The sequence below is a fragment of the Bubalus bubalis genome, chromosome 23 (assembly GCF_019923935.1).
Source record: "Bubalus bubalis isolate 160015118507 breed Murrah chromosome 23, NDDB_SH_1, whole genome shotgun sequence".
Taxonomy (NCBI): Eukaryota; Metazoa; Chordata; class Mammalia; order Artiodactyla; family Bovidae; genus Bubalus; species Bubalus bubalis.
The window spans coordinates 13,893,343-13,920,788 of record NC_059179.1 but is presented as its reverse complement, the minus strand read 5'-3'; the positions used below and the strand labels follow the sequence as shown (position 1 = coordinate 13,920,788).

The following is a 27,446-nucleotide window of genomic DNA, read 5'->3' as shown; positions in this document are numbered from 1 at the left end:
CCCACCTCGGACAGAGAGCACTCAGTCCATCCCTTCGCTCCTTGGCCTCCAAGTGCAGGGAGCTCAGTCCAGCTCATATACACTCTAATGAGCCTGCAGCTCCCTTCCCCCCAGGAGCCCACTGTCTCTGCAGACCACATTCTTCCACAGATCTACCACCATCCTGTCTTGCTCCAGGACTCTGTCCTCAGGGTGCTTGAAGATAAGGAAAGATGCTGACCAAGGCAGGACTATAGACAGAAAATGCCAGAGGAGCAAAATGGAGTATTAAGTTCAAAGGAGAAGGAGGAGTTCCCTGTGGGACAGAAATAGCTAAGGAAGGTCAGCCTATAGTTAATTTTCAACAAGGTTGCTGAGACCATTCAATGGGTAAAGAATAGTCTCTTCAACAAATGGTCCTGGGGCACCTGGATGTCCACATGCTAAAGAATGAAGTTGGGCCCTGGTCTCACACTGTATACAAAACTAATTCAAAATTGATTAACCTAAATATGGGAGCTAAAGCCATTAAATTCTTAGAAGAAAACATAGGGCCAAATCTTCCTGACCTTGGATTTGGCAGTGGATTCTTAGCTATGACATCAAGAAGAGGAACAGCAAAAGAAAAAAATAAATTGGATGTCTTCAAAATTAAACTTTTTCGTTTAATTAAAGAACGTTTTCAAAAAAGTGAAGTACAACCTACAAATTAGAAGAAAATATTTGCAAACCATATATCTGATAGGGACTTCCCTAGTGGTTCAGTGGTTCAGAATCTGCCTTCCAATGAGGGGACCCAGGTTTGATCCCTGGTCAGGGAACTAAGATCCCACATGCTTTGGGGTAACGAGGCCCACATGCCGCAGCCACTGAGCCATGCGCTCTAGAGCCTGAGCACTACAACTGGAGAAGCCTGTGTGCCACGGTGAAGACCCAGCACATCCCCCTTCCCCCACAATCATGTTTGATAAAAGTCTAGTATCTAGCACTTATAAAGAAACTCTTTAAGCTCAACAATCCAATTTTTAAAACAGGCAAAGGGCTTGAATAGACCTTTCTTCAAATGTGTAAAATGCCAACAAGAATATGAAAAGATGCTCAGCATCATTAGTCAGTAGGGAAATGCAAATCAAAACCACAGTGAGACACCTCTTCACACCTCTTTTGTGATAACTTTAGTCACAAAGATGGAAAACAAGTGTTGGTGAGTATACAGGAAAATTGAAGCCCTCGTACATTGTTGGTGGGAATGTAAAATGGTACAGCTGCTGTGGAAAACAATTTAGCAGTTCCTCAAAAAGCTGATCACAGAGTTGCCATATGCCCCAGCAGATCAACTCCTAAGTACATACTGAAAACAATTGAAAACAAGTATTCAAATAAACATATGTGTACATACATTCATAGCAGCATCATTCAAGATAGCCAAAAGGTAGAAGCAACCCAAATGTCCATCGATGAATGAATACATAAACAAAACACTATGTATATATCTACATACACATATATCCACACACAGTGGAATATTATTCAGTCATAAAAAGGAATGAAATATTGCTGCATGCTACAACATGGATACACCCCAAAACATTATGATAAGTTAAAGAAGCCAGACACCAAATGTCACGGTTTTGTGATTCCATTTTTATAAAATATCCAAAATAGGTAAATCGGCAGAGACAGAAAGCAGAGAGGTTGTCACCAGGGGCTGGGGAGGGAGAGAAGGTTGGGGTAACTGCTTAGTGGGCTACAGGCTTCCTTTCCGGGTGATGAAATGTTTTGGGACTAAGTAGAGGTGGTGGTTGTCCAATGTTGTGAATGTAATCTAAGCCAGTGCATCGTTCACTCTAAGATTGTTAATTTTATGTCTAGAAAGAAAGAGAAAGGAAAGACTGGACTTCATTGAGTATGTGAAATTGTTGGGTGGATTGAGCACTTAAGCAGGAAAGAAAGTGTGGATAAAATAGAGAGCAGGTTGCGTTGGAGTTGGGAACTAGGTGGGAGGGAGACTGGGGCAGATCACGAAGGCTGTGACTTACACTGGAGTCACAGGAGACAGGGAGCACCTGTTACACGGAGGCAGCTGGGCTACTCTTGAAGGCAGGGGAGAAGCTGAAGGGCTTTTGACTAGATGAGGGACACCGAGAAGGCAGATGATTGAAATGCTCACGTGGACACAGGAGAATTGAACCAGGGAAGGCCTGGAGCTTGGTGGCCAGTGCCCAGGTCATCGGCATTGGTCACATCAGGTGCCTGTTGTGGGTGAGACTAGAGCGGAAGCAGGAGTGACAGTGATGCTTAACTAGGGCTTATGCCATGCCAGGCACTGTTCTGTGTGCTTGATGTGGTTCAGCTCACTTGCTCCTCACAGGAGCTCTTCTTTTCCTCCAGGATACAGATGAGGAAACAGAGGCCCAGAGTGCCTGAGTAGCCTGCACAAGTAGTAATGTGGCCTAGATCTGAACCAGACAGATGACCTCAGAGCCACGACAGTTTTAATTATGATGGAGAGATGAATGTGAGATTTTTTTTTTTTGAAGCCCACTCACTAAGCTGTCAGGTTGAGGAGGGGAAGAGAAGGGAACTGGAGCCAGAGTGAATCCCCCTGGGTAACCAAAGGGCTGAGACAGGTCATCTCCAGTGGGCCTTCGAGCAAAAATCCCTGGCTGGCTGAGGACCGGTGACTTGAGCTCATGGTTAGAGACAGAACTCCAGAGGAGGCCGGTGGAGGGGCCTTTAGAAAAGAAGGACCAGGAACACAGGAATCCAGTCCCAGCAGCCCTCACGTCCCCGTTCATCCCACCCTGTCCCCTGCAGCCTCGGGGTACCCTGCCCCAGACCCTGCTGGAACCTCCTGGCCGTGTCCAGAGGCAGCTCAACCCGTCAGGCAGTTGGCTCATATCAGAAAAAACATGGGTCCCCGTCTCCACGTGGCCACGGAGCTTGCTTGCTCTTGCCCAGAATGGCTCTGAGGTTGGCGTGAGGAAGAGCCTGATCACACAGAGACTTGCCTCCTTCCTACTTATTTCTAACATTCACCATGAAAACATGAATGGCATTCCCTGACTGAGGTTCTAGGAAGAGAACATGGGGGAAAACTGGGGTAACTTTTGTTCTTCCTCTCTTCTAGTTTTTATATAATACAGCATTGCTTCATTTAGAATAAAATGCCCCCTGCAGGACTGTGGTGAAAAGTCCTCTATTGAAGCTTCCAGTCTTGGAGGGAGATTAAGGCAATAAAATCTAAAACTAAAACAGCCTCAATCATTATAGTAGTTTCTTAATATCCCCCTTGTCCTCCTTTCCCTCTGGTCCATTGTAAACAGTACTGAGAGAGGTTAGTGTTTTGAAAGCTTGTGTTTAAAATGTCAAAGCCCAGAGCCCCATTGGTCACCCTTTAGCCGGGCTTGCCGGCCTCGAGGGGGACTTCCCCTCCACCCAGCTCCTGCCATTTGCCTGCTTTGGGGCTTTGTCCTCTCTGGTTCCTCCCCCTGAAACACTGTTGCCTGTCACACATTGCCAGGTGCTGCCGGCCTTCAGGATTCAGCTCACGTGCTTTTCCACACACTTCCTCTCTTAATCCTCACCAGCACTCTGATGCAGACCCTGTAATGCCCATACAGCTACGCAGATATGTGTGTGTCTGTGTATCACTGTTAAACCTGCTTTACAGACCCACAGATGGAGCCAACAGGAGCACGGAGAGAGGTTAAGGATTTACCTATCATCACACAACTAGCACATCAAGGAGCAGATCCCAAAGCCCGTACACTCAGCCACTGCTGATAACCAGCTGAGTTCAACACTGAGCCTGACTGAGACATGTTAAGCTACGTTGTAAGCTCTCGAGAGAAAGAAATGTGAGGAAGCTTTTCTAAAACCTTTTTTCCTGTCTTTCCTCTTTGGGTCCAGGTGGAAGTGAAGCCATATGTGCTGGATGATCAGATGTGTGATGAGTGCCAGGGCACACGCTGTGGTGGGAAGTTTGCCCCGTTCTTCTGTGCCAACGTCACCTGTCTGCAGTATTACTGCGAATACTGCTGGGCGAGCATACATTCCCGCGCCGGGCGGGAATTCCACAAACCGCTGGTGAAGGAGGGAGGCGACCGCCCTCGCCACGTTCCGTTCCGCTGGAGCTGAGCCCAGGGCAGACCCAGCCACAAGTACTGGAGTAGATAACAAGGAGGGAAAAGAGAGGGCACTGCCTCAGGGCTTACAGTGTTCTGGAAATCTGTGCATTTGTTCTCGATTTTTAAAGAAGAAATGGGTCTTTTTATTATTATTATTATTTACAGTCATATTACTGAACTCAGTGTCCAGTATAACGCAGAATTGCAGAGTGTATAACGGTACTGATTTGCACTTTGATTCTCACCTTTGTCTGCTTGGTACCTTGATTCCTTACACCTGATTTGTCACTTGTAGACTGCCATTCTCATCAGCGGCCATCAGGTTGATGTCTGTGATTTTTTTGTTTATTTGTTTGTTGTTGTTGTTGTGTTGTTGTTGTTCTGATCGTTTTTGAACTGGAGCATGCACTTATTTTCAGAAACTTAGAGAATCGCCCCTAGGAGAAGACTTACCAAAGGTAATACTCATGAGTAGGTGGCAGATGTAGCAAAAACTTCACAACAATTCAGCAATCATTAGTTGGGGTCATTTAGAGTAAGGATAACCCTTAATGAAAATAAGCCTTTAGTTGCTCTCTATTTTGACATGTAAGGATACCTCATAAGCTGAATCTTTATTTTTCCTTCATGTTTGATTTTTGTTTTGCTGAGGATTTTGGTTAGATCTTTTAGTGTTACGTAAATTTATGCTGCAATAGCTTTTGCTGCTATTAAAATGGTATTATTAATACCATAATACTCTATTCAGGCTAAGGTATCAATTACAAAAAACCCAACAACACACTTTTGTGATTTAGGGATAGAATCAGCTGCCGAAAAGAGATCAGAATAGACTTGAGAAAGCTTCAAAGGAAGGTCACTATTTCTGACTGCATGTTTACTTAATCAGGTTGCTGCATGCAATAAATTTTATATCCGATGTCTAGTATAAAACCTTCCCACAATGCACAAATTAAGACTCTATATAAGCTATAAAATACTGATTTTTAAAGAAAAAATTTTTTTCATTCAAGGAAATGGTAATTGACTGGAGGAAGGCATGCCTCAATAAATGGAATGCTTCTGAAATTAGGAAGAGCCCATAACAGAATGACCTATATTACAACCAATATAAAACCTAGGTGTAGGATATTCTTAAAGCAAATTTGTGGATGGTAGATGAAGTACTTTGCGGTGCTCTGTTATATATTGTGCAATTTATTTTATATAGTAAAGTGATTATGTCTAACTGTGATCAAACTTTAACTGTTTAAAGCCTCTGTGTCAGACATTAACGAACTTGACAGTTCATAACTGGTATATTATTAACTAACACATGAGCTCTTAGTTGCAATCTCCTAGTGCTTGCACCATTTTACATAGCTTCAGACCTTGTCCAGAAAACCAAAGAGCTCATCTTAGCTTACAAACACTAGGAATATATACAGTATATAGAGATAAATTGTCAATTGACAAACTAGGCACATTTTAAGAAAGTTGTGTGATCGTGATGCTAAAGAAATGTCTGGACAAACTAAGATGGCCTGAGCAGGGTTGGTTGTCTGGGTGAGAAATTAACTACTTAATTCCCTGGATTTATCCTGTAAAGCTTGAATAGAATTCAGACCTGCTAGTACTACCATGGACATTTTTTTAGCATTCACTCTTGGGCTGCAGATAGTAATATATAAACACATAATGATTATGAGACTGTGTAAGTCTTTTTTTAAATCTTCTTCCTATGTTTTGGAATTCTGGGGACAATCTGACTGGATGTGACACTGCAGAATAGATGTAAGTCGCTGTATTTATGTGCTGTGATGTCCTTGTACTGTCTTAAGTTAACAGCGCTTTGTTTTGTTTTGTTTCTTCAGTGTTTAGTTGCAATTACCAGCTCTCAAACTATAGTTTGTTTTCAAAAAGAAAAAAAACGAAATAGTTTTTTACTGGATTAAAAATGCTTATTAGAATTCTCCCCATTTGAGGTTACCTCTGGGCTTTTTGGTAATACTTGCTTTTTTCCAGCCCAGCTGTGGTTTTCTGTTTGTTTTTTTTCTATGTTTGTGGTTTTTTTCATCTGTACAAGAAATTTTGTTATGCACTACTACTTTTTGTATTCTAGACAGTTTTCAAAAGTTGGCTGAAGATTTTTTTGTTTGTTTGTTTTTAAGGAAAAAGGCATGCTTTCTGACTGACATGATCTTTTGCAATACCTCAATTTTGAAATATAGGAAAGAAAATGATATTTTCTAAGTAAGTTTATTCAGAAAAATATATATTAATTTAATTCTGCAAGAAAAATGATTTAACAGATGGGTAACTTTATTTTTTTCATGCTTATTTGTGTTTTTGAAAATGAAGAAGTTAGAGCTTTATAACTATAATATTAAAGATCATATCTAACCTACAGAAATCTACCTAATTATGTGAAAGAAGCAAAACTTTTTGAAGAAGCACCCCTCTTTCATGTACTAAAGTAACACTGAGATTTAAAAAAAAATGCTGGAAGATTGTACAGCATAAAGCTGACGTGAAGGCGAAAAAACATTGTCATGAAGAATAGGTTACAAAAAATAAACTCCATTTGGTGCTGAAAGTTGTGAATAGGTGGTGGAAACTACTTTCCCTTAATTTGTATATTTATAATCAAGCGTTGATTGTGCACGACTGACCAGGATTGTGAAAGAGTTCTTCTGTTTGTATTTTTTTAAAGAGAACTTTTTTTAGTTTATTAAATTATAACATGTTCCCTTTTGTTTTGTAAATAAATGTGCCCCCAAGTTGTTAATGTTATATTAAAAGAGAGGGTCCTTCGAAAAAAATTATTTTTTAAAAACACAGAGGTGTTCTGACCTGCAACTTAATGGGAAGCCCCCGGGTATCACAGGTCCTGCTGTGGCCTTTCCTTGATGTGACACTTGAACTAGTCGATTTTTTGAAGGCTATAACCTAACCTCGACTATTTGTTGTTATGTGCAATACTGTTTGTACTGTTTGTATAAAAAATAGAAAAAAAAAAGAAAAGAAAAAAGGCATAAATCTTTATTGCAGATTTATTTTCATTGCAAACTTTAGACATTGTGATTCACTGAAATCATTTTTCTACTGTCAAATATGTACCTTTTCTTCATGCTGGTATTTTTTCAATAGTAATGTAGCCTTTGTACTGAGACAAATTTTCATTGTTATTTTTAGAAAGATTTTTTGCTAAGAAAAAAATTAAACATATTTACATATTTTTCATTTTATTTCGTATTTTCTTTAAGGAGTGCTTTCTCAATCATTAATAGAGTTGTTTCTGGGAGGGACTTTCATATCTGGTCAATGTCATAATATTATTTTGTATTTTTACTTGGAATAAATTAATTTTATGATGCTAATTCTTTAAAAGTTTATTTTTTTCATTTTCAGTTATTTTTGAAGCTAAAACCTTTGTAATATTGTTACTAAAGTGTCTAGTTTTTTGAAATGCAAAGCTTTATGTATTAACTTGCTGATGTGGTTTACAATAGTGTGACAACGATGAAAATGGTTGGTTATGTAAAGTGATTGGAAAATGTAATGGATAATTGGGTAATAAAATGACAGAATGAGCAGAACATGTGAGATTTTGACAAGCCTTTTCCTTTATTACAGTGGTTTAGTGTAAGACTAGGGATGTCACAGTACAGTTCTCTGGGGATGTCACAGTGGATTTATACAACACCAGGTGCAGCCAGATCTGTGGCCCTGATGATGAAGTCACCCGTTACTGAGATACCACCAGGTTGAGAACCTGGCCAGGTCAACAGAGTGGTTCATTGCTTTCCCCCCTCTAACTCTTCATTCTGTCATGTGTGTGTGAGAGAGAGAGAATCTGCCGCTGACCGCTGTCCACGTATGAGACAGCACCGTTCACCAGGCCACATCTTTGCCTTGTGTTCACAGTGGTGACGTCTGAGAGTGAGAGGAAGTCTCTGAGAGGACCAGCCCTCTGGGGGGCTAGACTTGGATCTCAGTGTCTTGCGCAAGTGGCCTCCCGAGCACATGGGTGACCTGGCGAGGCGGCACACTCGGAGGTCACCACTGTACACGGACAGCCTCAGGCTTCGTCTTTCTCCACTCCCCACCCCCCACCCCAGCCCCGCCTGCTCCCTGTTAATGGAGGCCCCTGTTTGTCCCTTATTGTGGCAACACATCCGGCCACTCTGAGCATGATCTGTCTGCCCTCCTGCTTCTTTTCCAGCACCCAAACTCACCTTGAAGCTGTGCTGTTAAGGCAGCGTGTCATTGTCATGGCACCTAAAATTAAACAAAAATCATACAACTGCAAAACTGGTGTTGCGTAAACAGAACATCCTATGACTTGCTCTAGACAGAGGGTGTGCTTCTCCCAGTCCTTGATGGCTTCCTCCAGGGCCCTTGTCAAGGAAGCACGGTTATCAATGACTCAGAGAAACACATGTCCAGAGTTGGCTCTTGGGTATGCTCTATGTATTCAGTTTTGTAAATAATATATAGATTAGATCAAGTTGTGATGTAAAATTTTAACGAATTGGATACTACTGGTTGGAATTTTACATTAACTACAAATAAGTGATTAGGAACAGAAGAAAAGAAATTGGAAAAATTTGTTTAGTGCTATAAAGATTATGCTTAGATTTCTGCCTATATCTTGTGTTTTATAGCTTGTTAGTGAGGCATGGGCTAATGCAGAATGTACTGCATTTATGCAATTAGCAAATAACTGCTAGTTTTCATTTTTATCTATTATATTAGCAACAAAATGGCATTTAACTGGGTAAAGCTCCTACCTAAATATTTGAGTATTGTGACATCTCTACTTGCAAGGTTTGAGTGAAAGATTAGTCACAGATTAGTGAAAAAAAGTTATCTTTTTGTTAAAACTGGCTTATTTGTATGAATTGTTGCTTTTTCACCAGTTTGTATGGTATGTCATCTAACATTTTCTGTTTTTTTTTTTATAATAACCAAACTTCTCTATCTCAGCTGCAATAGTGTTCCATTTTACCACAGAGTATTTTATAATTAATGCTGTTGACTTTATACCCCAAAAGGGTCAAGAAATGGATATGTAATTTGGGGGTGTTTCGATTTGTATGACAATGAAGTTAATCACAACAAGTAGAAAACCTGGGTGCTAATACAGGACAACTGCTCTTTTTCTTTTCTGGATATAGTTCTGTTGGGGTATAAAGTATTAGGTATTTGTATTTTTGCTGTCAAAATAATGGACATAAATTTTAGAGTGTTCACAGCTAAGATCTCTGTATTTGTTTTTCAACTAACAACTAATTTTAAATGTATTGTATCTTTTATTACCTGTTCTCTTAGATTGTTTTTGCTAGTAACCCTTACTCAGCTTCCGCCTTTGGGGCTTGGACTGATAATTGCTTGTGTGGAACTGCAGTACTGTGACTAACCATGGAGCTCAATGCAGCTATTGCTTACAAATGCTTAAACTTTGTAGTTTGGACTTCTTTTTTTTTCTGTAATAACAACTTATTAAATCTAGTTGTATGAAGTACTGACACTTGTCATCCTTTGCACTTGCTGAGGAGTCGCTTGGAGTATATGGATTGCGTCTGGGGACATCTGCACACTCCAGCTTGCTTGATGAGCTTTTTTAGGGGGAGGGGGGACAAACTCCTTTACAGCAGGTTCAATACAGCAACATTCAAATTTTTAATGACGTGAACAACACTCGTTTAAAAAAAAAATAAGTGTATTTGAAACAGGAAGGTGTTTGTTGACACAAGTAAGTGTGTATGCAAGATTTTAAGGTGCAAGTGGGCTTTCATGCCAGCGCTTGCCACGGGAAACCAATTTTCAAAATCAAAACCAAGAACGTCAATGAAAACGTAAGTACGCCCCCTTCTGTTTTAATTTTTACGCTAGGCTCTCAGGGATCCTCTCGGAAAATGGGTCTTTTTACAATCCTGTAGTGACTTTGGACATGCCAGAAGCTCTCTTGTAGGCACTAACTTCGATCCTTGTAGAAAACGGACCCCGAGTGCCCGCACGAAAGAATCCCCCGGGCGCTTTTATAACATTCAGGTGCCAGCGTCCCAACCCCGAGCCGTTCAATGGTGAGGTGTGGGATCCGGCGCAGGTGGTTTCCGTCCCAAGAGCCTCGGGCGCCCGAGGGGGCGGGGCCGGCGCCAAGCAGCGCCCCGCCTCTCGGGGTGTCCCGGCTCCGCCCTCCAGCCGCTCGGCTTCGCAGGGGAGCTGGCCGGGCGGTGCGGGGCTGCCAGGCTCCCTGGCGGGCCTCCCCGGCCCTCCTCGAGCCCCTTCCCGCTGCTGGTCCCCAGAACCGGCTCCAGACTGCCCTTCCCCGGTGGTCCCCGCGCGTGGCGGCGTCCCGCAGGTAAGCTAACCCGCGACTCATGCTCGCTCCCACCCGCCGCCCCCGGGGCTTCGGGCTTCGGGCGCTGTGGCTTCAGCAACCGCCCCCCCGAGCGGCAGTCTGCGTCCCGAGGCCTGAAGCTCGTGCGGGAGGCCCCGGGTTCAGCACAGCCGCGTCTGCGGACTCCATCGACCATTTGGAGCTCTGTGACTGTACCTTGTGCAGCCCCTTCCGAAAGGGGGAGAGGATTACTGTTCCAGGTCCCTTTTACGCTTCGTTTTCCAAAAATATATTATGCCCTAAACAACAAATGGAATCCTATTTTCAGAATGTTAGTCTGCTTTGGGCCCCATCTCCTGGCATAACGATTCTGGGATCCTGGCTCGGAGGCGGCGTAGGTAAATGAACGGTGCTGAGATGACAATCAGCTGGCTATTTCCAGGAGAAGCCGGGAGGCCTGGCGTTTCTGGGGCGTGTGGTTGGAAGCGACGGTTCTGAAGCAGCCCCCTTGGCTGGACGCTAACTAAGACCTTGTCGAGGGGACAGACCCTGCCTGCTGAGAAGGCTGGGGTTATGTCTAAAGTACCTGCTTTACAGAAAGAAAAAACCTTACACGCAAGCGCTGATGGACACAGCTTAAAAATTGTACCAGACCCACGGCACGTTGGGTCACTTGGACACTTAAATTGGAAGACAATATATTTTTAACCAGAGCAGGTGTACTAAATAGGTTCATGATTACTCATGAGATGAGGGGAGTCCGAATTGAGGAGTCCTGTTCTTGAAAGGACTGTTGGGAAGGAAAACTGTTGGCTCTAATTTAGGCTCAGTGATTAGAAGCCTGTGAGTTAACTGGCAAAAGACAGATTAACAGGAGAAAAAGCATAGCTTGTTCATATGCACTTAAATCCAGCAAAGAAGTGGTCCCTCCAAATTAGAGGTAGATTTTATAATCTAATTTAATAGGGGAAAGGAAGGGGGAGAAAAGGAATTCTATGGGAAGATCAAATGGTTTCTTTTTTAACTCAGCTTTCCAATGCAATTGTTTCTTAATTTGAAAATTAAGATAGACTATAGTTGATTTACGTTATTAGTTTCAGTGTACAATATAGGGATTCAGTATTTTTATAGATTTAGGGAAGACGGGTTTTTAGGGGAATAAATGGAAGCTAAAAAAGTTTGTTAAATGTTTGTTTATGCAGGTGCAAGCGTTTTCTGTGTTCTTTGGTGAGTGCAACTCCCCAGGAGAGAGCACTGATTGATTACAGCCTCACTCTCAGAATCTTCTGCCTTGAGTCAGATAAGGGAAGCTTTGAAAATGCTTCTTTTGCATCTGTTGAATTTCAGATGTCTTAAGTTTAAAATAATTTTCGCATCAACTCTGGGAGTCCAAGGGGTCCTCACAAATAAATGGCTGGAATGACTCACTAGGACAGGTAGCTAAGTTACCTGTGTCCTGTCCCATTACATAGTATTGTGAAGGGAACAACATTCCAAGTCTGGGCATTGTTTGTGTTTAGATAAAGACAAACATGTGTAACTGTACCTGTGTAACTGTGTGTACCTTCACCTTGGTATTTAATTCTGGCCCACGTTGTCATGGCGTTTTCTTTGCTGATTCTGGTGGAATCTTTGGTTAAGATGGTTTTGAGCTGAACTGCTAATGCTAAGTATAAGGGAAACATTCCAGCTTGTCATGTTCACCAGAGGCCTGACTCCCTGGTTAAGTTCTGGTCCTTAAGGCAGGAAGTTATCTTGTGCATCTGGTCTCTCCTTTCAAAAGGGCCCTTCTGCTCAGTTTCACTACTCTACATTACGAGCAAAAAAACCACAGTTCCAACACATACCCACAAGAAGGACTAACATTTAAAAGACCCAAACTATTAAGTATCAAGAAGAATCTAATTGAGTTCTGATAGAGAGGTATAAAGTGGTACAACCATATTAGAAAACTGTTTACAAGGGTTGAATGTGACTGTCTTCTCACTCATGGGCACAAGCCCAACAGAGATGTATAGCATGTTCCCAAGACACTATGAGAAAGGCAGAGTTATTCCTACAGCCCCCGTCTGGAGGCTCTCCACATGACCTGCACGTTCGAATGGATACAAATGGAACACTGTATAACAGCATAAGAATGAAAATCTACAATTGTAGGCCACAGACTCAGTGTTGATCAAAATCAACCAGACGAGGAGTACATAACCTATGACTCCCATGTATATAAACGGGAAAGGAATAACTGAAACGGGGCATGGAGTTGGCTGCGGGGTTGTGGTAACTCTCTTGATCTGGTGTTGCATACAGGGTGTGTGCAGTTCGTGAAAGTTCACTGAGCCATACACTGAGATCTGTGCACTTCTCTGTGTTTCAGTGGAGCATTAAAACAAAAAGCGGGGGCTCTGCGAAAGGTAAAAGCTGATGCTTGGCACAAATGCAGTTCTTTCCAGGCAACCTTCCTACCCCCTGGACCGGATTTCTCTTCTGGCTGGATTTCTCTTCTGGCTGTCGCTGCTACCAGGAGCCCATCCATACTGGCCTGCTTTCCCAATCACCCAAACCTCAACCTCCCTGCTCCCCATCTTCCTCCCTCCCATCTCTAGGCTCCCTTCCACTCTTCCTTAAGCTTACCAACACCCAGGAGGATTTGTTTTCATTTAGTCAATTAGGAAAGAGAGGTGGAAGAGAGAAATGGAGTTTAAAAACCTCCATCCACTAGTCTCTGCAGTTGATGGTTGAGCCTCAGACATTGAAAGTCATTTAATCTCACACGTACATATGCTGACTGACTTACATGCAGTCTTGTTTAACATGCAAGATCTGTTGACCCCAATTCCACATTTATGTAGCCTGATTGACATTTTTTAATACTTATTTATTTTTTTTGGGGGGGGGGTCTTAGTTGCAGGGCACAGGCTTAGTTGCCTTGCAGTGTGTGGGAACCTAGTTCCCCCACCAGGATCGAACCCATGTCCCCTGCATCGGAAGGCAGATTCTTAATCATTCGACCACCAGCAAGTCCCTTGATTGACTTTTTAACATTATACTTTTATTTTTAGATACATGTAGATTCAGATACTGTTGTAAGAAATAAGAGATCCCATGTATTCTTTACCCAGTTTTCCTGTACCATCTTGCAAAACTGTATTAAATATTATGCCCAAAACACTGACATTGATATGCACAAAATGAAAAGCATTTCCATCACCATAAGAACACCCACTGTCTTCCCTCTCCCATCCTCCTAAATCCATGGCGATGACTTATCTGTTCTCTGTAACTTTCTCATTTCAAGAATGGAATATAGGGAATTCCCTGGTGGTCCAGTGGTTAAGACTCCATGCTTCCACTTCAGGGCAGCACAGGTTTGATCCCTGGTCAGGGAATTAAGATCCCGCATGCAGCGTGCTGCTCAGCCAGAAAAAAAAAAAAAAAGAATGGAAACATACAGTGTATAACCTTTGGGACTGGCTTTTTTCAATCATAATTCTCTAGAGATTCATCTTGGTTGTTGTATTTATCAGTAGTTTGTTCCTTTTGATTCAGTTCAGTCACATCCATATCTTTGCAGCCCCATGGACTGCAGCACGCCAGGCCTCCCTGTAACCAACTCCCAGAGCTTACTCAAGCTCATGCCCATTGAGTCCAACCTCCTCATCCTCTGTTGTCCCCTTCTCCTCCTGCCTTCAGTCTTTCCCAGCATCAGGGTCTTTTCAAATGAGTCACCTCTTCGCATCAGGTGGCCAAAGTATTGGAGTTTCAGCCTCAATATCAGTCCTTCCAATGAATATTCAGGACTGATTTCCTTTAGGATAGACTGGTTGGGTCTCCTTGCAAAGTCCAAGGGACTGTCAAGAGTCTTCTCCAACACCACAGTTCAAAAGCATCAATTCTTCGGCGCTCAGCCTTCATGGCATGGATGCACCATGGTTCGTTTAACCACTTGTTCAAAGGACATCTGAATTGATTCTAGCCTCAGACTATGAGAGATAAAGCTTCTGTAAACATTCACGTACAGGTTTTCGTGTGGACATGTCTTCGTTTTCTCTGGGGTAAATGCCCAGGAGTGCAGTCACAGGGTCGTATGGTATTTTCATGTTTACTTTTGGAGAAACTATCAAAATGTTTTCTAGAGTCCAGTGTACCTTTTTACACATTAACCGAAATGTGTGAGGATCCAGTTTCTCTGTATCCGGGATTTGGTTTTGTCGCTGCCTTTCAGCTTAGCCATTCTGATGTGTGCGCACTCGCAGCCCATCATCGTTTTAGTTTGCGTTTCCCTAGCGGCTAATGATGTTGACCATTTTTCATGCGCACATTTGTCATCTCTGTGTCCTCTTCAGTGAAACGTCTCTGTTGTTGCCCATTTTCTAATTGGTTTGGGGCTTTTTATCATGTGGTTGTTTTTTTTTTTAATAATTTTTTATTCACTTTACTTGATCAAGTAGTACAGAGCTGCCATACACCCCTTTCAGTCCTCTCCCCTCAGGTTGCCGCTATTAATACTTTGCCCCTATTAATACCTTCGAGTGGTATGTTTGTTTCGGTTGATCAGCCAATATTGATAAATTATTAACTAAAGTCCACAGTTTGTTAGGATTTATTCTTTTTTTAATTTACTTTCATTGATGGATAGTTGAACTAGTTTTGTTAATTACTTCTATACAGCAAAGTGACCCAGTCATACATATTCTTTTCCATTATGCTTTGTCATAGAATATTGAATATACTATGCAGTAGGACCTTGTTTATCCATTCTATATGTGTGTGTGAGTGTGTGTGTGTATAGGGTTTACTTTTATGTTGTACATGTCTATGGATTTTGACAAATGCATGATGTCATGCGTCCAGCATTATAGTATCATGTGGAGTGATTTCACTGCCCTGAAATTTCCACGAGCTTCGCCTGCCCCCTTGCAGTCACTCTTCTATTTACTCTCTGTGTAGTTTCAGCCTTTTGCGAAAAATCAGTGTAGTTGGAATCATACAGTATGTAGCCTTTTCAGACTGGCTTCTTGCACTTAGTAATATGCATTTCAGTTTTCTCCAAGCCTTCTCATGGCTTCAGAGTTCATTTCTTTTTAGTGCTAAATAATATTCCATTGTCTGGATGTAGATTCTTTCACCTGCTGAAGGACATCTTGGTTACTTCCTGTTTTGGCAGTTATAAATAGAGCTGCTATAAATGTGTAGGTTTTTGTATGGACATGAGTTTTCAACTAATTTGGGTAAACACCTGTGAGCACAGATGCTGGCTGGATCGTATGATAAACATATGCTTAGCTTTGTAAGAGACTGCCAGGCCGTCTTCCAAGGTGACTGCACCATTTTGCACCCCCACCAGAAATGACTTCCTGTTGCCCTACATCCTTCTCAGCATTTGGTTCCATCAGTGTTTTGGCTTTTAGCTCTTTTAAAAGGTGTGTAGTGGCATCTCAGTGCTTTAATTCATAGTTCTCTGATGATATATGAGGTTGCTTGTTGTGTGCTTATTTGCCATCTGTATTATCATTGATTTGAAGTCTGTTGAGTTCTTTAGCCTATTTTTTACATCATTTTCTTATTGTTGAGTTTTTAGAATTCTTTGTGTATATTAGTTATAGGTCCTTTATATGTTTTGGAGATAAAGTTCAACTTATCAATTTTGTCTTTCATGAACCATGCTTTTCATGTTGTATCTAAAAATTCCCAACCCGTAAGTCATCTATGGTATTTTCTGGAAGTTCTATACATTTGTTTTTAACATTTATATCTGTGATCTACTTGGAGTTAATTTTTGTGAAAGGTGTAAGGTTTGTGTCTAAATTCACTTCTTTGCATGTGGATGTCCAGATGTTCCAGCACCATTTGTTGAAAAAACCACCTTTTATCCATTAAATTGCCTTTGCTGCTTTGTGAAAGATCGGTTGGCTGCGTTTATGAGCGTCTATTTTGGGGCTATATATTTTGTTTCATCAGCTTCCCAGGTGGCTCATTTGTAAAGAATCCAGCTGCAAGGCAGGAGATGTGGGTTCAATCCCTGGATTGGGAAGATTCCCGGAGAAGGAGATGGCAACCCACTCCAGTAGTCTTGCCTGGGAAATCCCATGGCGGGCTACGTCCATGGTGTACCAAAGAACTGGACGTTCTGCTCCATTGTTCTATTTGTCTGTTTTTTGGCCGGCACTACACGTCTTGATTACCGTAGTACTGTATTAAAGTCAGGTGGTGTCAGTCTCACAACTTGGTTCCTTTTCAGTGTTGTGTTGGATATTGTAGATTCTTTCCTTTTATATACAAACTGTAGAATCAGTTTATCAGGATCCACAGAATAACTTTCTGGCATCTGGGTTGGGACTGCATTGAATCTGTAGATCAGCTCGGGAAGAACTGATATCTTTAATAGTTGAGTCTTCTTATGGATAAATATGAAATAGCTCTCCATTTTTTACTTTTCCTTTCTTTTTTTAGAATATGTAATTTTCCTCATATAAATCTTGCACATATAGTTTAGATTTATACCTAAGCATTTCAAGGTGGTAAGGTTGATGTATAGAAAAGCAATGAACTTTTTATTTTTTAGCCTTATATCCTGAAACCTTGTTATATAATCTCTCACAAATTCCAGGGTTTTTTGTTTGGTCAATTCTTTGAGGTTTTCTGCATAGACGACCCAAGGACAGTTTGATGTCTTCCTTCCCATTATTCCTTTTCTTTTCATATTGTTTTAGCTAGGACTTCCAATATAATAGTGAACAGGAATGGTGAGAAAAAGACATCTTTACCTTGTTTCCGGTCTTAGGGGGAAAGCATCTAGAGTATTAGCCTTAAGTATGATGTAAGCTGTAGTTTTTTCATAACTGTTCTTTATCGAGATGAGAAAGTTCCTCTCTATTGCTGATTTTTGTATTGAATAGGTGTTGGGTTTTGCCAAATGTCTTTCCTAAATCTATTGAGATGATGATACAGTTTTTCTTGATTTTTAAGTAGTGAACCAGCCTTTTATACTTGGAATAAGTCCCACTTGGCCATGGTGTATATAATTTTGTTTGTACATAATTGGATTTGATTTGCTAATATTTTGTTGGAGATTTTACATCTGTGTTCATGAAAGATACTGGTCTACAGTTTTGCTTTCTCATAATGCCTTTATTTGATTTTATATTAGAGTAATGCTCTCCTCATAGAATGAGTTGGGATATGTTTCTTATGCTTCTGATTTCTGAAAGACATTGTGGAGAATTGATGTCATTCCTTCCTTCAGTGTTTGGTTGAATTCATTAGTGAAACCACCTGAGTCTGGTGCTTTCTATTTTAGAAAGTTATTAACAGTTGATTCAGTTTCTTTAATAGATGTAGGTCTATTCAGATTATCTGTTTTTCCTTGTGTGAGTTTTAGTAGATTGTACCTTTCAAGGAATTGGTCTGTTTCATGTAAATTATCAAATTTATGGGCATAGAGATAGAGTTGTTCACAATCCTTTATTAACCTTTTAATGTTCATAGACTCAGTGCTGGTGGGCTCTCCTTCACTTGTGATATTAGTCATCAATGCCTTCTCTCTCTTTTTTTTTGCTTTTGGTTAGCCTAGCTGGGTATAGGTTTATCAATTTTATTGATCTTTTCAAAGAACCAACATTTTTGGTTTCATTTTCTCTATCTTCCTGTTTTCTATGTCATTGATTTTTTGCTCTCATTTTTAATTTATTTAAAAACTGTTATTGATGTATGGTTGATTTACAATGTTGTGTTAATTCTTCTGTAATGCAAAAATGGCTCAGTTATGTAAGTATATGCACACACACACGTATGTATAATCTTTCTATTACGGCTTGTCACATGCTGTTGAATGTGGTTCCCTGTGCTATACTGTAGGACCGTGTTGTTTATCCATCCTATAGATAATAGTTAGGCTCTGCTCATCTCAAACTCTCAGTCTTCCCCTCCCCTCCCTGTCCCGCTGCCCCCGGCCTTGGCAACCACACATCTGTTCTCTGTGAGTCTGTTTTGCAGATATGTTGACTTGTATCATATTTTAGATTCTACATATAAGTGATATCATTTGGTTTTTGTCTTTCTCTTTTTAACTTCCTTCACTCAGTATGATGATCTCTAGGTCCATTCATGTTGCTGCAAATAGAATTATTGCATTCTTTTGATGCAGTCGTATTCCATTGTTTACATGCACCACATCTTCTTTATCCATTCATCTGTCAATGGACATTTAGGTTTCCATGTCGTGGCTATTGTAAATAGTGCTGCTATGAACATAGGAGTAGATGTGTCTTTTCAAATGTAGTTTTTTCTGGGTATATGCCCAGGAAAGGGATTCTTGGGTCATATGGCAACTCTAGTTTTTTGAGGAACCTCCACATTGGCTCCACCAATTAACATTCTGGAGATCCAACCAGTCCATTCTGAAGGAGATCAGCCCTGGGATTTCTTTGGAAGGAATGATGCTAAAGCTGAAACTCCAGTACTTTGGCCACCTCATGCAAAGAGTTGACTCATTGGAAAAGACTCTGATGCTGGGAGGGATTGGGGGCAGGAGGAAAAGGGGACGACAGAGGATGAGATGGCTGGATGGCATCACTGACTCGATGGACGTGAGTCTGAGTGAACTCCTGGAGTTGGTGATGGACAGGGAGGCCTGGCGTGCTGCGATTCATGGGGTCGCAGAGAGTTGGACACGACTGAGCAACTGAACTGAACTAAACCACAGTGTAAGAGGGTTCCCTTTTCTTCACATCCTCTCCAGCATTTGTTATTTGTAGACTTTTCAATGATGGCCCTTCTCACTGATGTGAAGCTGTGTCTCGTTGCATTTCTCTAATTATTAGTGATGTCAAGCATCTTTTCATATGCTTTTTGGCCATCTGTGTTTCTTCTTTGGAAAAATGTCTATTTGGGTCTTCTCATTTTCCAATTGGGTTGTTTGTTGTTGTTATTGAGTTGTATGAACTATTTGTATATTTTGGATATTAAGCCCTTGTCAGTCACATCATTTGCAAATAATTTCTTCCATTCAATAGGTTTTCTTTTCATAGAAAAGATGGTTTTTATGTTTTCCTTTGCTGTGCAAAAGCTTGTAAGTTTGATTAGGTTCCATTTGCTTATTTTTGTTTTTATTTCTATTGCTTTGGGAGACAGACCTAAGAAAACATTAGTACAATCTATGTCAGATAACTTTTTGCCTGTGTTTTCTTCTAGGAGTTTTATGGTGTCGTGTCTTATGTTTAAGTCTTTAGGCCATTTTGAGTCTATTCCTGTGTATGATGAGACTTCATTGATTTTCATGCAGCAGTCCAACTTTCCCAACACCACTTGCTGAAGACACTTTCTTTTCTCCATTGTATATTCTTGCCTCCTTTGTTGAAGATAAATTGACTGTGGGCATGTGGGCTCTCTGTTTATTTCTGGGCACTCTGTTCTGTCCCATAGATTTGTAGGTCTGTTTTTGTGCTATTACCACGCTGTTTTGATTACCATAGCTTTGTATTAGGTGTGTGCAAACATAACTGTGGTTGTGGACCATGAATTTTAAATCACTACACCTAGGCTCAAGCACATCTTTATTGATCAAAATAGGAACCATTACAATCAACACACTTTTGCCAAAAGAAATGTTTGTTTATTCCTGTAGCATAAAAACCCATGCCTCAGGATTCAACGAACTCCTCAAAAGCGTTTTCTGCCTCCCGCTGGTTGGGGAAGGGTTTTCCCTGCAAAAAGTTGTCAAGATGCTTGAAGAAGTGATAGTTGGTTGGCGAGAGGTCAAGTGAATATGATGGATGAGGCAATATTTTGTAGCCCAATTCGTTCAACTTTGGAGGCGTTGGCTGTGTGGCGTGCAGCTGGCGTTGCCGTGGAGAAGAGCCGGGTCCCTTTTGTTGGCCAGTGCTCGCTGCAGGCATTGCCGTCGTTGGTGCAGCTCATCAGTCTGCTGAGCACACTTCTCAGATGTAATGGTTTTGCCAGGATTCAGAAAGCTCTAGTGAATCAGACAGGCAGCAACCACCAAACAGTGACCATGAACTTTTTTGGGTGCAGCTTTGACTTTGGGAAGTGCATTGGAGCTTCTTCTCATTTCCGAACACTGAGCTGGTCATCTCTGGTTGTCATTGTATAAAATCTGTTTTTCATCAACGTCACAATCCAGTTGAGAAATGGTTCGTTGTTGCATAGAATAAGAATGTGTGTGTGTGTGTTAGTCTCTTAGTCATTTTCAGCTCTTTGCAACCCCATGGATGGTAGCCCACCAGGCTGCTCTGTCCATGGAATTCTCCAGGCAAGGATACTGGAGTGGGTTGCCATTTCCCACTCCAAAATAAGAGAAGCACTTCAAAATGACCCTTTTAAATTCCCAGTCAGCTAAGGAGGCACCCACTTACCAGTCTTTTTCACCCTTACAGTTTGCTTCAATGCCAAGCACTGCAGAATGGCTGCTGTTGAGTTCTTCAGCTTGTCATGTAGCTGTAAGAGGCTCAGCCTCAGTGATGGCTCTCAGTTGCTCATTGTCAGCATCTGATGGCTGGCCTCTGCACTCCTTATCTTCAAAGCTCTCGTCTCTTTTGCAGAACTTCTTGAACCACCACTGGACTGTACGTTCATTAGCAGTTCCTAGGCCAGATGCATTGTTGATGTTACAAGTTGTTTTTGCTGCTTTATGACCCATTTTGAACTCAAATAAGAAAATCACTTGTATTATCTTTTTGTCTAATATCATTTCCATAATCTAAAATACATATAAAATAAATAGCAAGTAATAAGTCATTAGCAAAAAAACAAAATGAAAAATAGGCATTAAAATGATGTATAACACAACCACATTTAAGAGTGGATTCCAGTATCACATGGCAAAGTTCAACAATGCAAAACCGCAGTTACTTTTGCACCAGTCTAATAGTGTTGTCTGAAGTCTGGGAGGGTTATGCCTCCTGCTTTGTTCTTTCTCCTCAGGGTTGCTCTGCCATTTCTGGGTCTTTTAGGTTGTGGTTGTTCAATCGCCAAGTCGTGTCTAACTCTTCGCGACCCCATGGCCTGCAGCACACCAGGCCTTCTGGTCCCTCACCATCTCCCAGAGTTCGCCCTAGTTGATATCCATTGAATTGGTGATGCCATCCAACCGTCTCATCCTCTGTCGCCCTCTTCTCCTCCTGCCTTCAGTCTTTCCCAGCATCAGGGTCTTTTCTAATGAGTCAGCTGTTTGCATCGGAGTTGGAGCTTCAGCTCCACGTATTGGAACTTCAGCTTCAGCATCAGTCCTTCCAATGAATATTCAGGGTTGATTTCCTGTAGGATTGACTGGTTTGATCTTGCTTTCCAAGGGACTCTGAAGAGTCTTCTCCAGCACCAAAATTTGAAAGCATCAGTTCTTTGGTGCTCAGCCTTCTTTATTGTCCAAGTCTCACATCTGTACATAACTGCTGGAAAGACAGTAGCTTTGACTATACGGACCTTTATTGGCAAAGCGATGTCTCTGCTTTTTAACTCACTGCCTAGGTTTGTCATAGTTTTCCTGCCAAGAAGCAGCCATCTGCTAGTTTCATGGCTGCAGTCACCATCCACAGCGATTTTAGACCCAAGAAGTGCAACTCTGTCACTGCTTCCACCTGTTCCCCTTCAGTTTGCCATGAAGTGATGTTACCGGATGCCAAGATCTTAGTTTTTTGATATCAAGTTTTAAGCCAGCTTTTTCACTTTCCTCCTTCACCCTCATCAAAAGGCTTTTTAGTTCCCCTTTGCTTTCTGCCATTAAAGTGGTATCATATGCATATCTGAGGTTGTAGATATTTTTCCTGGCAGTCTTAATTCCAGCTTGTAACTCATCCAGCCCAGCATTTCGCATCATGTGCTCTGCACATAAGTTAAATAAGCAGAGCAACAATAAACAGCTTTATCGTACTCCTTTTTCAATCTTGAAACAGTCAATTGTCCCATACAGGGTTCTAACTGTTATATCTTGACTCACATTCAGGCTTCTCAGGAGACAGGTAAGATGGTCTGGTAGTTCCATCTCTTTATAAGTTTTCCATAGTTCTTTATTATCCACACAGGCAAAAGCTTTAGCGTAATCACTGAAACAGAGGTAGATGTTTTTTTAGAATTCCCTTGCTTTCTGATGGGAATGATTCTGTGAATGTTGGCAATTTGATCTCTGCTTCTTCTGCCTTTTCTAAACCCAGCTTGGACATCTGGAAGTTCTAAGTTCATGTAATGCTGAAGCCTAGCTTGGAGGATTTTAAGCATGACCTTACTAACGTGGGACATGGGTGCAGTTGTCCGGTGGTTTGAACATTCTTTAATACTGCTCTTTTGGGGAATTGGGATGAGGATTGACCTTTTCCCGTCCTGTGGCCACTGGTGGGTTTTCCAAATTTGCTGACATATTGAGTGCAGCACTTTAATAGCATCATCTTTTAGAATTTTAAATAGTTCTGCTGGAATTCCACTGCCTCCACTAACTGTATTGGCAGCAGTACTTCCTAAGACCCACTCCACACTCCAGACTATCTGGCTCTAGGTGAGAGACCACACCACTGTAGTTATTCGTGTCATTAAGACCTTCATTGTACAGTTCTTCTGTGTGTTCTTTCCATTTCTTCTTGATCTCTTCTGCTTCCATTAGGTCTGTACTGTTTCTGTCCTTTACTGCGCCCATCTTTGGAGGGAACGTTCCTTTGTTATTTCCGGTCTTTTTGAAGAGATCTGTAGCCTCACCTTTTCTGTTGTTTTCCTCTATTTCTTTGCATTGTTCATTGAAGAAGGCCTTCTTGTCTCTGCCTGTTACCCTCTGGAACTCTGCATTTAGTTGGGCACACCTTTCCCTTTCTCTGTTGCTTTTTGCTTCTCTTCTTTCCTCAGCTATTTGTAAAACCCCTCAGATGACCGCATTGCCTTCTTGCATTTCTTTTTCTTTGGGGAGGTTTTGTTCACTGCCTCCTGTACAGTATTATGCACCTCTAGCCATAGTTCTTCAGGCACTCTGTCTGCTAGATCTAATCCCTTGAATCTATTCATCACCTCTGCTATATATTCATAGGGGATTTAAGTCATAACCGAAGGGCCTAGTGGTTTTCCCTGCTTTCTTGAGTTTAAGCCTGAAGTTGGCTATGAGGAGCTAATGATCTGAGTCACAGTCAGCTCCAGGTCTTGTTTTTGGTGGCTATATACAGCTTCTCCATCCTCGGCTTCAAAGGATGTAATCAATCTGATTTTTGTATTGACCATTTGGTGATGTCCATGTGTAAAGTCATCTCTTGTGTTGTTGAAAAAGGGTGTTTGTTATGACCAGTGCGCTCTCTTGGCAGAATTCTGTTAGCCTTTGCCCTGCTTCATTTCGTACTCCATGGCCAGACTTGCCTGTTACTCCAGGTATCTCTTGACTTCCTACTTTTGCATTCCAGTCCATCTTTATTTGGTGTTAGTTCTAGAAGGTCTTGTAGGTCATCATAGAACTGTGCAACTTCAGCTTCTTCAGCATTACTGGTTGGGGCATAGACTTGGATTACTGTGATATTGAATGGTTTGCCTTGGAAACAAATCGAGATCATACTGTCATTTTTGATACGGCACCCAAGTACTGCATTTTGGACTCTTTTGTTGTCTATGAGGGTTACTCCATTTCTTCTAAGGGATTCTTGCCCACAGTAGTAGATACAATGGTCATCCAAATTAAGTTCACCCATCCTGTCATTTTTAGTTCACTGATTCCTAAGATGTTGATGTTTACTCTTGCCGTCTCCTGCTTGACCACATCCAGTTTACCTGGATTCATGGATCTAACATTCCAGGTTCCTATGCAATTGTGTTGTTACAGCATTGGATTTTACTTTTGTCACCAAACAATCCACAACTGGGCGTCGTTTCCGCTTTGGCCCAGCCTCTTCCTTCTTTCTGGAGCTCTTCCCCAGTAGCATATTGGACACCTTCTGACCTGGGGGCTCATCTTTTGGTGTCATATCTTTTTGCCTTTTTCTACAGTTCATGGGGTTCTCACAGCTATTATACTGGAGTGTTTCCCCATTCCCACCTCCAGTGGATCACACTTGGTCAGAACGCTCCACTTTGACCCTTCCACTGGGTGGCCCAACACAGCGTGGCTCATAGCTTCATTGAATTACACAAGCCATTTTGCCACGACAAGGCAGTGATCCGTGAAGGGGTGGGTAATTTATGGTTCCAAATAACTTTTAAAATTATTTGTTCTAATTCTGTGAAAAATGACATCGGTAATTTGATAGGGATTGGATCAAATCTGTTGATTGCTTTGGGTAGTATTAGCATTTTAACAATATTCTTCCAATCCAAGAGCATGGTATGTCTTTCCATTTTCTTTGAATCATGTTTAACATCCTTTATTAATATTTTATAGTTCTCAGCATAGAAGTCTTTCACCTCCTTGGTGAGGTTTATTCCTGAGTGTTTTTTTTTTTTTGGATGCAGTTTTAAAAGAGGTTATTTACATTCTCTTTCTGATATTTTATTGTTAGTGTAAAAAAATGTAACCAATTTCTGTATGTTAATCTTGTATCCTGCTAGCTTGTTGAATTTATCAGGGTTTTTCTGTATATAGTATGTTGTCTGCATATAATAACAGTTTTACCTCTTTCCTACCAATTTGTGTACCTTTTATTTATTTTTTGTCTACTTGCTGAGGCTAAGACTTCCAATACTATGTTGAAGACAGTGGGCATCCTTGTCTTGTTCCAGATTTTACCATTGAGTATTCAATTGGCTGTGGGTTTGTCATAAATAGTTTTTATTATATTGAGATATATATATTATATTATATTATAATTATATTATATTGTTCCCTCTATACCTACGTTGTTTGTTTTTATCAGGAATGGATGCTGAGTTTTATCAAGTGCTTTTTCTGTATTTATTGGGATGATCTTGCGGCTTTCTCCTTCCTTTTGTTTATGTGGAGTATCACACTGAACCATCCTTGTGACCCAGGGATGAATCCAGCTGGTCGTGGTGTATATCTGTTTCTATGTGTTGTTGGATTTGGCTTCCTTTTATTTCGTTGAGAATTTTTGCATCTATATTCATCAAAGATACTGGCCTGCAATTTTATTTTTTGTGTCTTTGTCTGGTTTTGGTATCAGCATGATGGTGACTTCATTTTTCCTTCTGCCTGTATTAGGTTTATTTACTTTTCTTTCTCTAGTTTACTAAAGTGAAAGCTTAAGTTTTGATTTTAGATCTTTTGTCATTTGTAATATAAAATATTATAAGGATAATTTGTATTTTCATTTAGTTCAAAATATTAATTTGATTTCTCGAGACTTTTTCCTTTGCCCCATGTGTTATTTATAAATATGTTGTGTAATCTCCAAATATTTTTTGAATTTTCCAACTATCTTCTGTTGATTACCAGTTTAATTCCATTGTGATCTGAGAGCATACTTTGTATGGTATTTGTTCTTTTAAGTTTGTTGAAGTGTGTGTTATGGCCCAGAATATGGCCTGTCCTGGTCAATAAATAATCCATGTCAGTTTGAGAAATACATACATTCTGCTGCTGTTTTTGTTCAGTCGCTCAGTTGTGTCCAACTCTTTGCAACCCCATGGACTGCAGCACACCAGGCTTCCCTGTCCATCACCAACTCCGGAGTTTGCTCAAACTCATGTCCATTGAGTCGGTGATGCCATCCAGCCATCTCATCCTCTCTTGTCCTCTTCTCCTCCTGCCTGCATCAGTGTCTTTTCCAATGAATCAGTTCTTTGCATCAGGTGGTCAAAGTATTGGAGCTTGAGCTTCAGCTTCAGCATCAGTCCTTCCAGTGAATATTCAAGGTTGATTTCCTTTTGGATAGACTGGTTGGATCTCCTCACAGTCCAAGGGACTTGCAAGAGTTTTCTCCAGCACCACAGTTCAAAGGCATCAATTCTTCGGTGCTCAGCCTTTTTTTGTTGTCTAGCTCTCACATCTGTACACGACTACTGGAAAAACCATAGCTTTGACTATATGGACCTTTGTTGGCAAAGTAATGTCTCTGCTTTTTAACACACTTTCTAGGTTTGTCATAGCTTTTCTTCCAAGGAGTAAATGTCTTTTAATTTCGTGGCTGCATGAAAAGTGCAGTCTACACTTTAAAGTCACTGTCTGCAGTGATTTTGGAGCCCAGGAAAATAAAATCTGTCACTTTTTCCCTTTTTCCCCGTCTGTTTGCCATGAGGTGCTGGGACCAGATGCCATGATCTTCGTTTTTTGAATGTTGAGTTTTAGGCCAACTTTTTCACTCTCCTCTTTTACCTTCATCAAGAGGCTCTTTAATTCCTCTTTACTTTCTGCCATTAGGGTGGTGTCATCTGCATATCTGAGGATATTGATATTTCTCCAGGCAGTCTTGATTCCAGCTTGTGCTTCATCCAGCCCTGCATTTTGCATGATGTGCTCTGCATGTAAGATAAATAAGCAGGGCGACAATATACAGCCTTGATGTACTCCTCTCCTGATTTGGAACCAGTCCATTGTTCCATGTCTGGTTCTCATTGTTGCTTTTCTCAGGAGGCAGGTAAGGTGGTCTGGTATTCCCATCTCTTAAAGAATTTTCCACAGTTTGTTTTGATCTACACAAAGACTTAAGCATAGTTGATGAAGCAGAAGTAGATGTTTTCCTGGAATTCTGTTGCTTTTTCTATGATCCAAAGGATGTTGGCGATTCGATCTCTGGTTCTGCTCCCTTTTCTGAATCCAGCTTGTACATCTGGAAGTTCTCGGTTCACATGCCATTGAAGCCTAGCTTTAAAGATCTTGAGCATTACTTTGCTAATGTAGAGATGAGTGCAGTTGTGCGGTAGTTTGAGCATTCTTTGGCATTGCCTTTCTTTGGGATTGGAATGAAAACTGACCTTTTCAAAAGTCCTGTGGCCACTGCTGAGTTTTCCAAATTTGCTGGCATATTGAGTGCAGCACTTTCACAGCATCATCTTTCAGGATTTGAAATAGCTCAGCTGGAATTCCATCACTGCCACTGGCTTTGTTTGTAGTGATGCTTCCTAAGGCCCACTTGACTTCACAT

General features: G+C 41.1%; 2 protein-coding genes across 12 annotated transcripts in view; both read left to right on the top strand.

Moving 5' to 3' along the window:
- Positions 1-9,615, top strand: part of CPEB3 (cytoplasmic polyadenylation element binding protein 3) — a 202,131-nt gene extending 192,516 nt beyond the window's left edge. For all 8 annotated transcript variants that reach the window (XM_025273915.3, XM_006073697.4, XM_006073696.4 and 5 more), the window contains one exon: positions 3,892-9,615. In XM_025273915.3, the coding sequence (XP_025129700.1) occupies positions 3,892-4,119 (228 nt within the window). In that variant the 3' untranslated portion in view covers positions 4,120-9,615. The remainder of the gene's footprint in view (positions 1-3,891) is intronic.
- A 132-nt stretch (positions 9,616-9,747) lies between these two features.
- Positions 9,748-27,446, top strand: part of FGFBP3 (fibroblast growth factor binding protein 3) — a 139,960-nt gene continuing 122,261 nt past the window's right edge. For 3 of the 4 annotated variants that reach the window (XR_003106109.2, XR_006548107.1, XR_006548106.1), the window contains exon 1: positions 10,319-10,455. Coding sequence is in view for 1 of the 4 variants with exons in the window: in XM_044935423.1 (XP_044791358.1) it covers positions 10,175-10,455 (281 nt within the window). In the remaining 3 variants the exon portion in view is untranslated. Of the gene's footprint in view, positions 10,456-27,446 lie in introns of all 4 variants that reach the window. The other variant, XM_044935423.1, reaches the window with a different exon arrangement.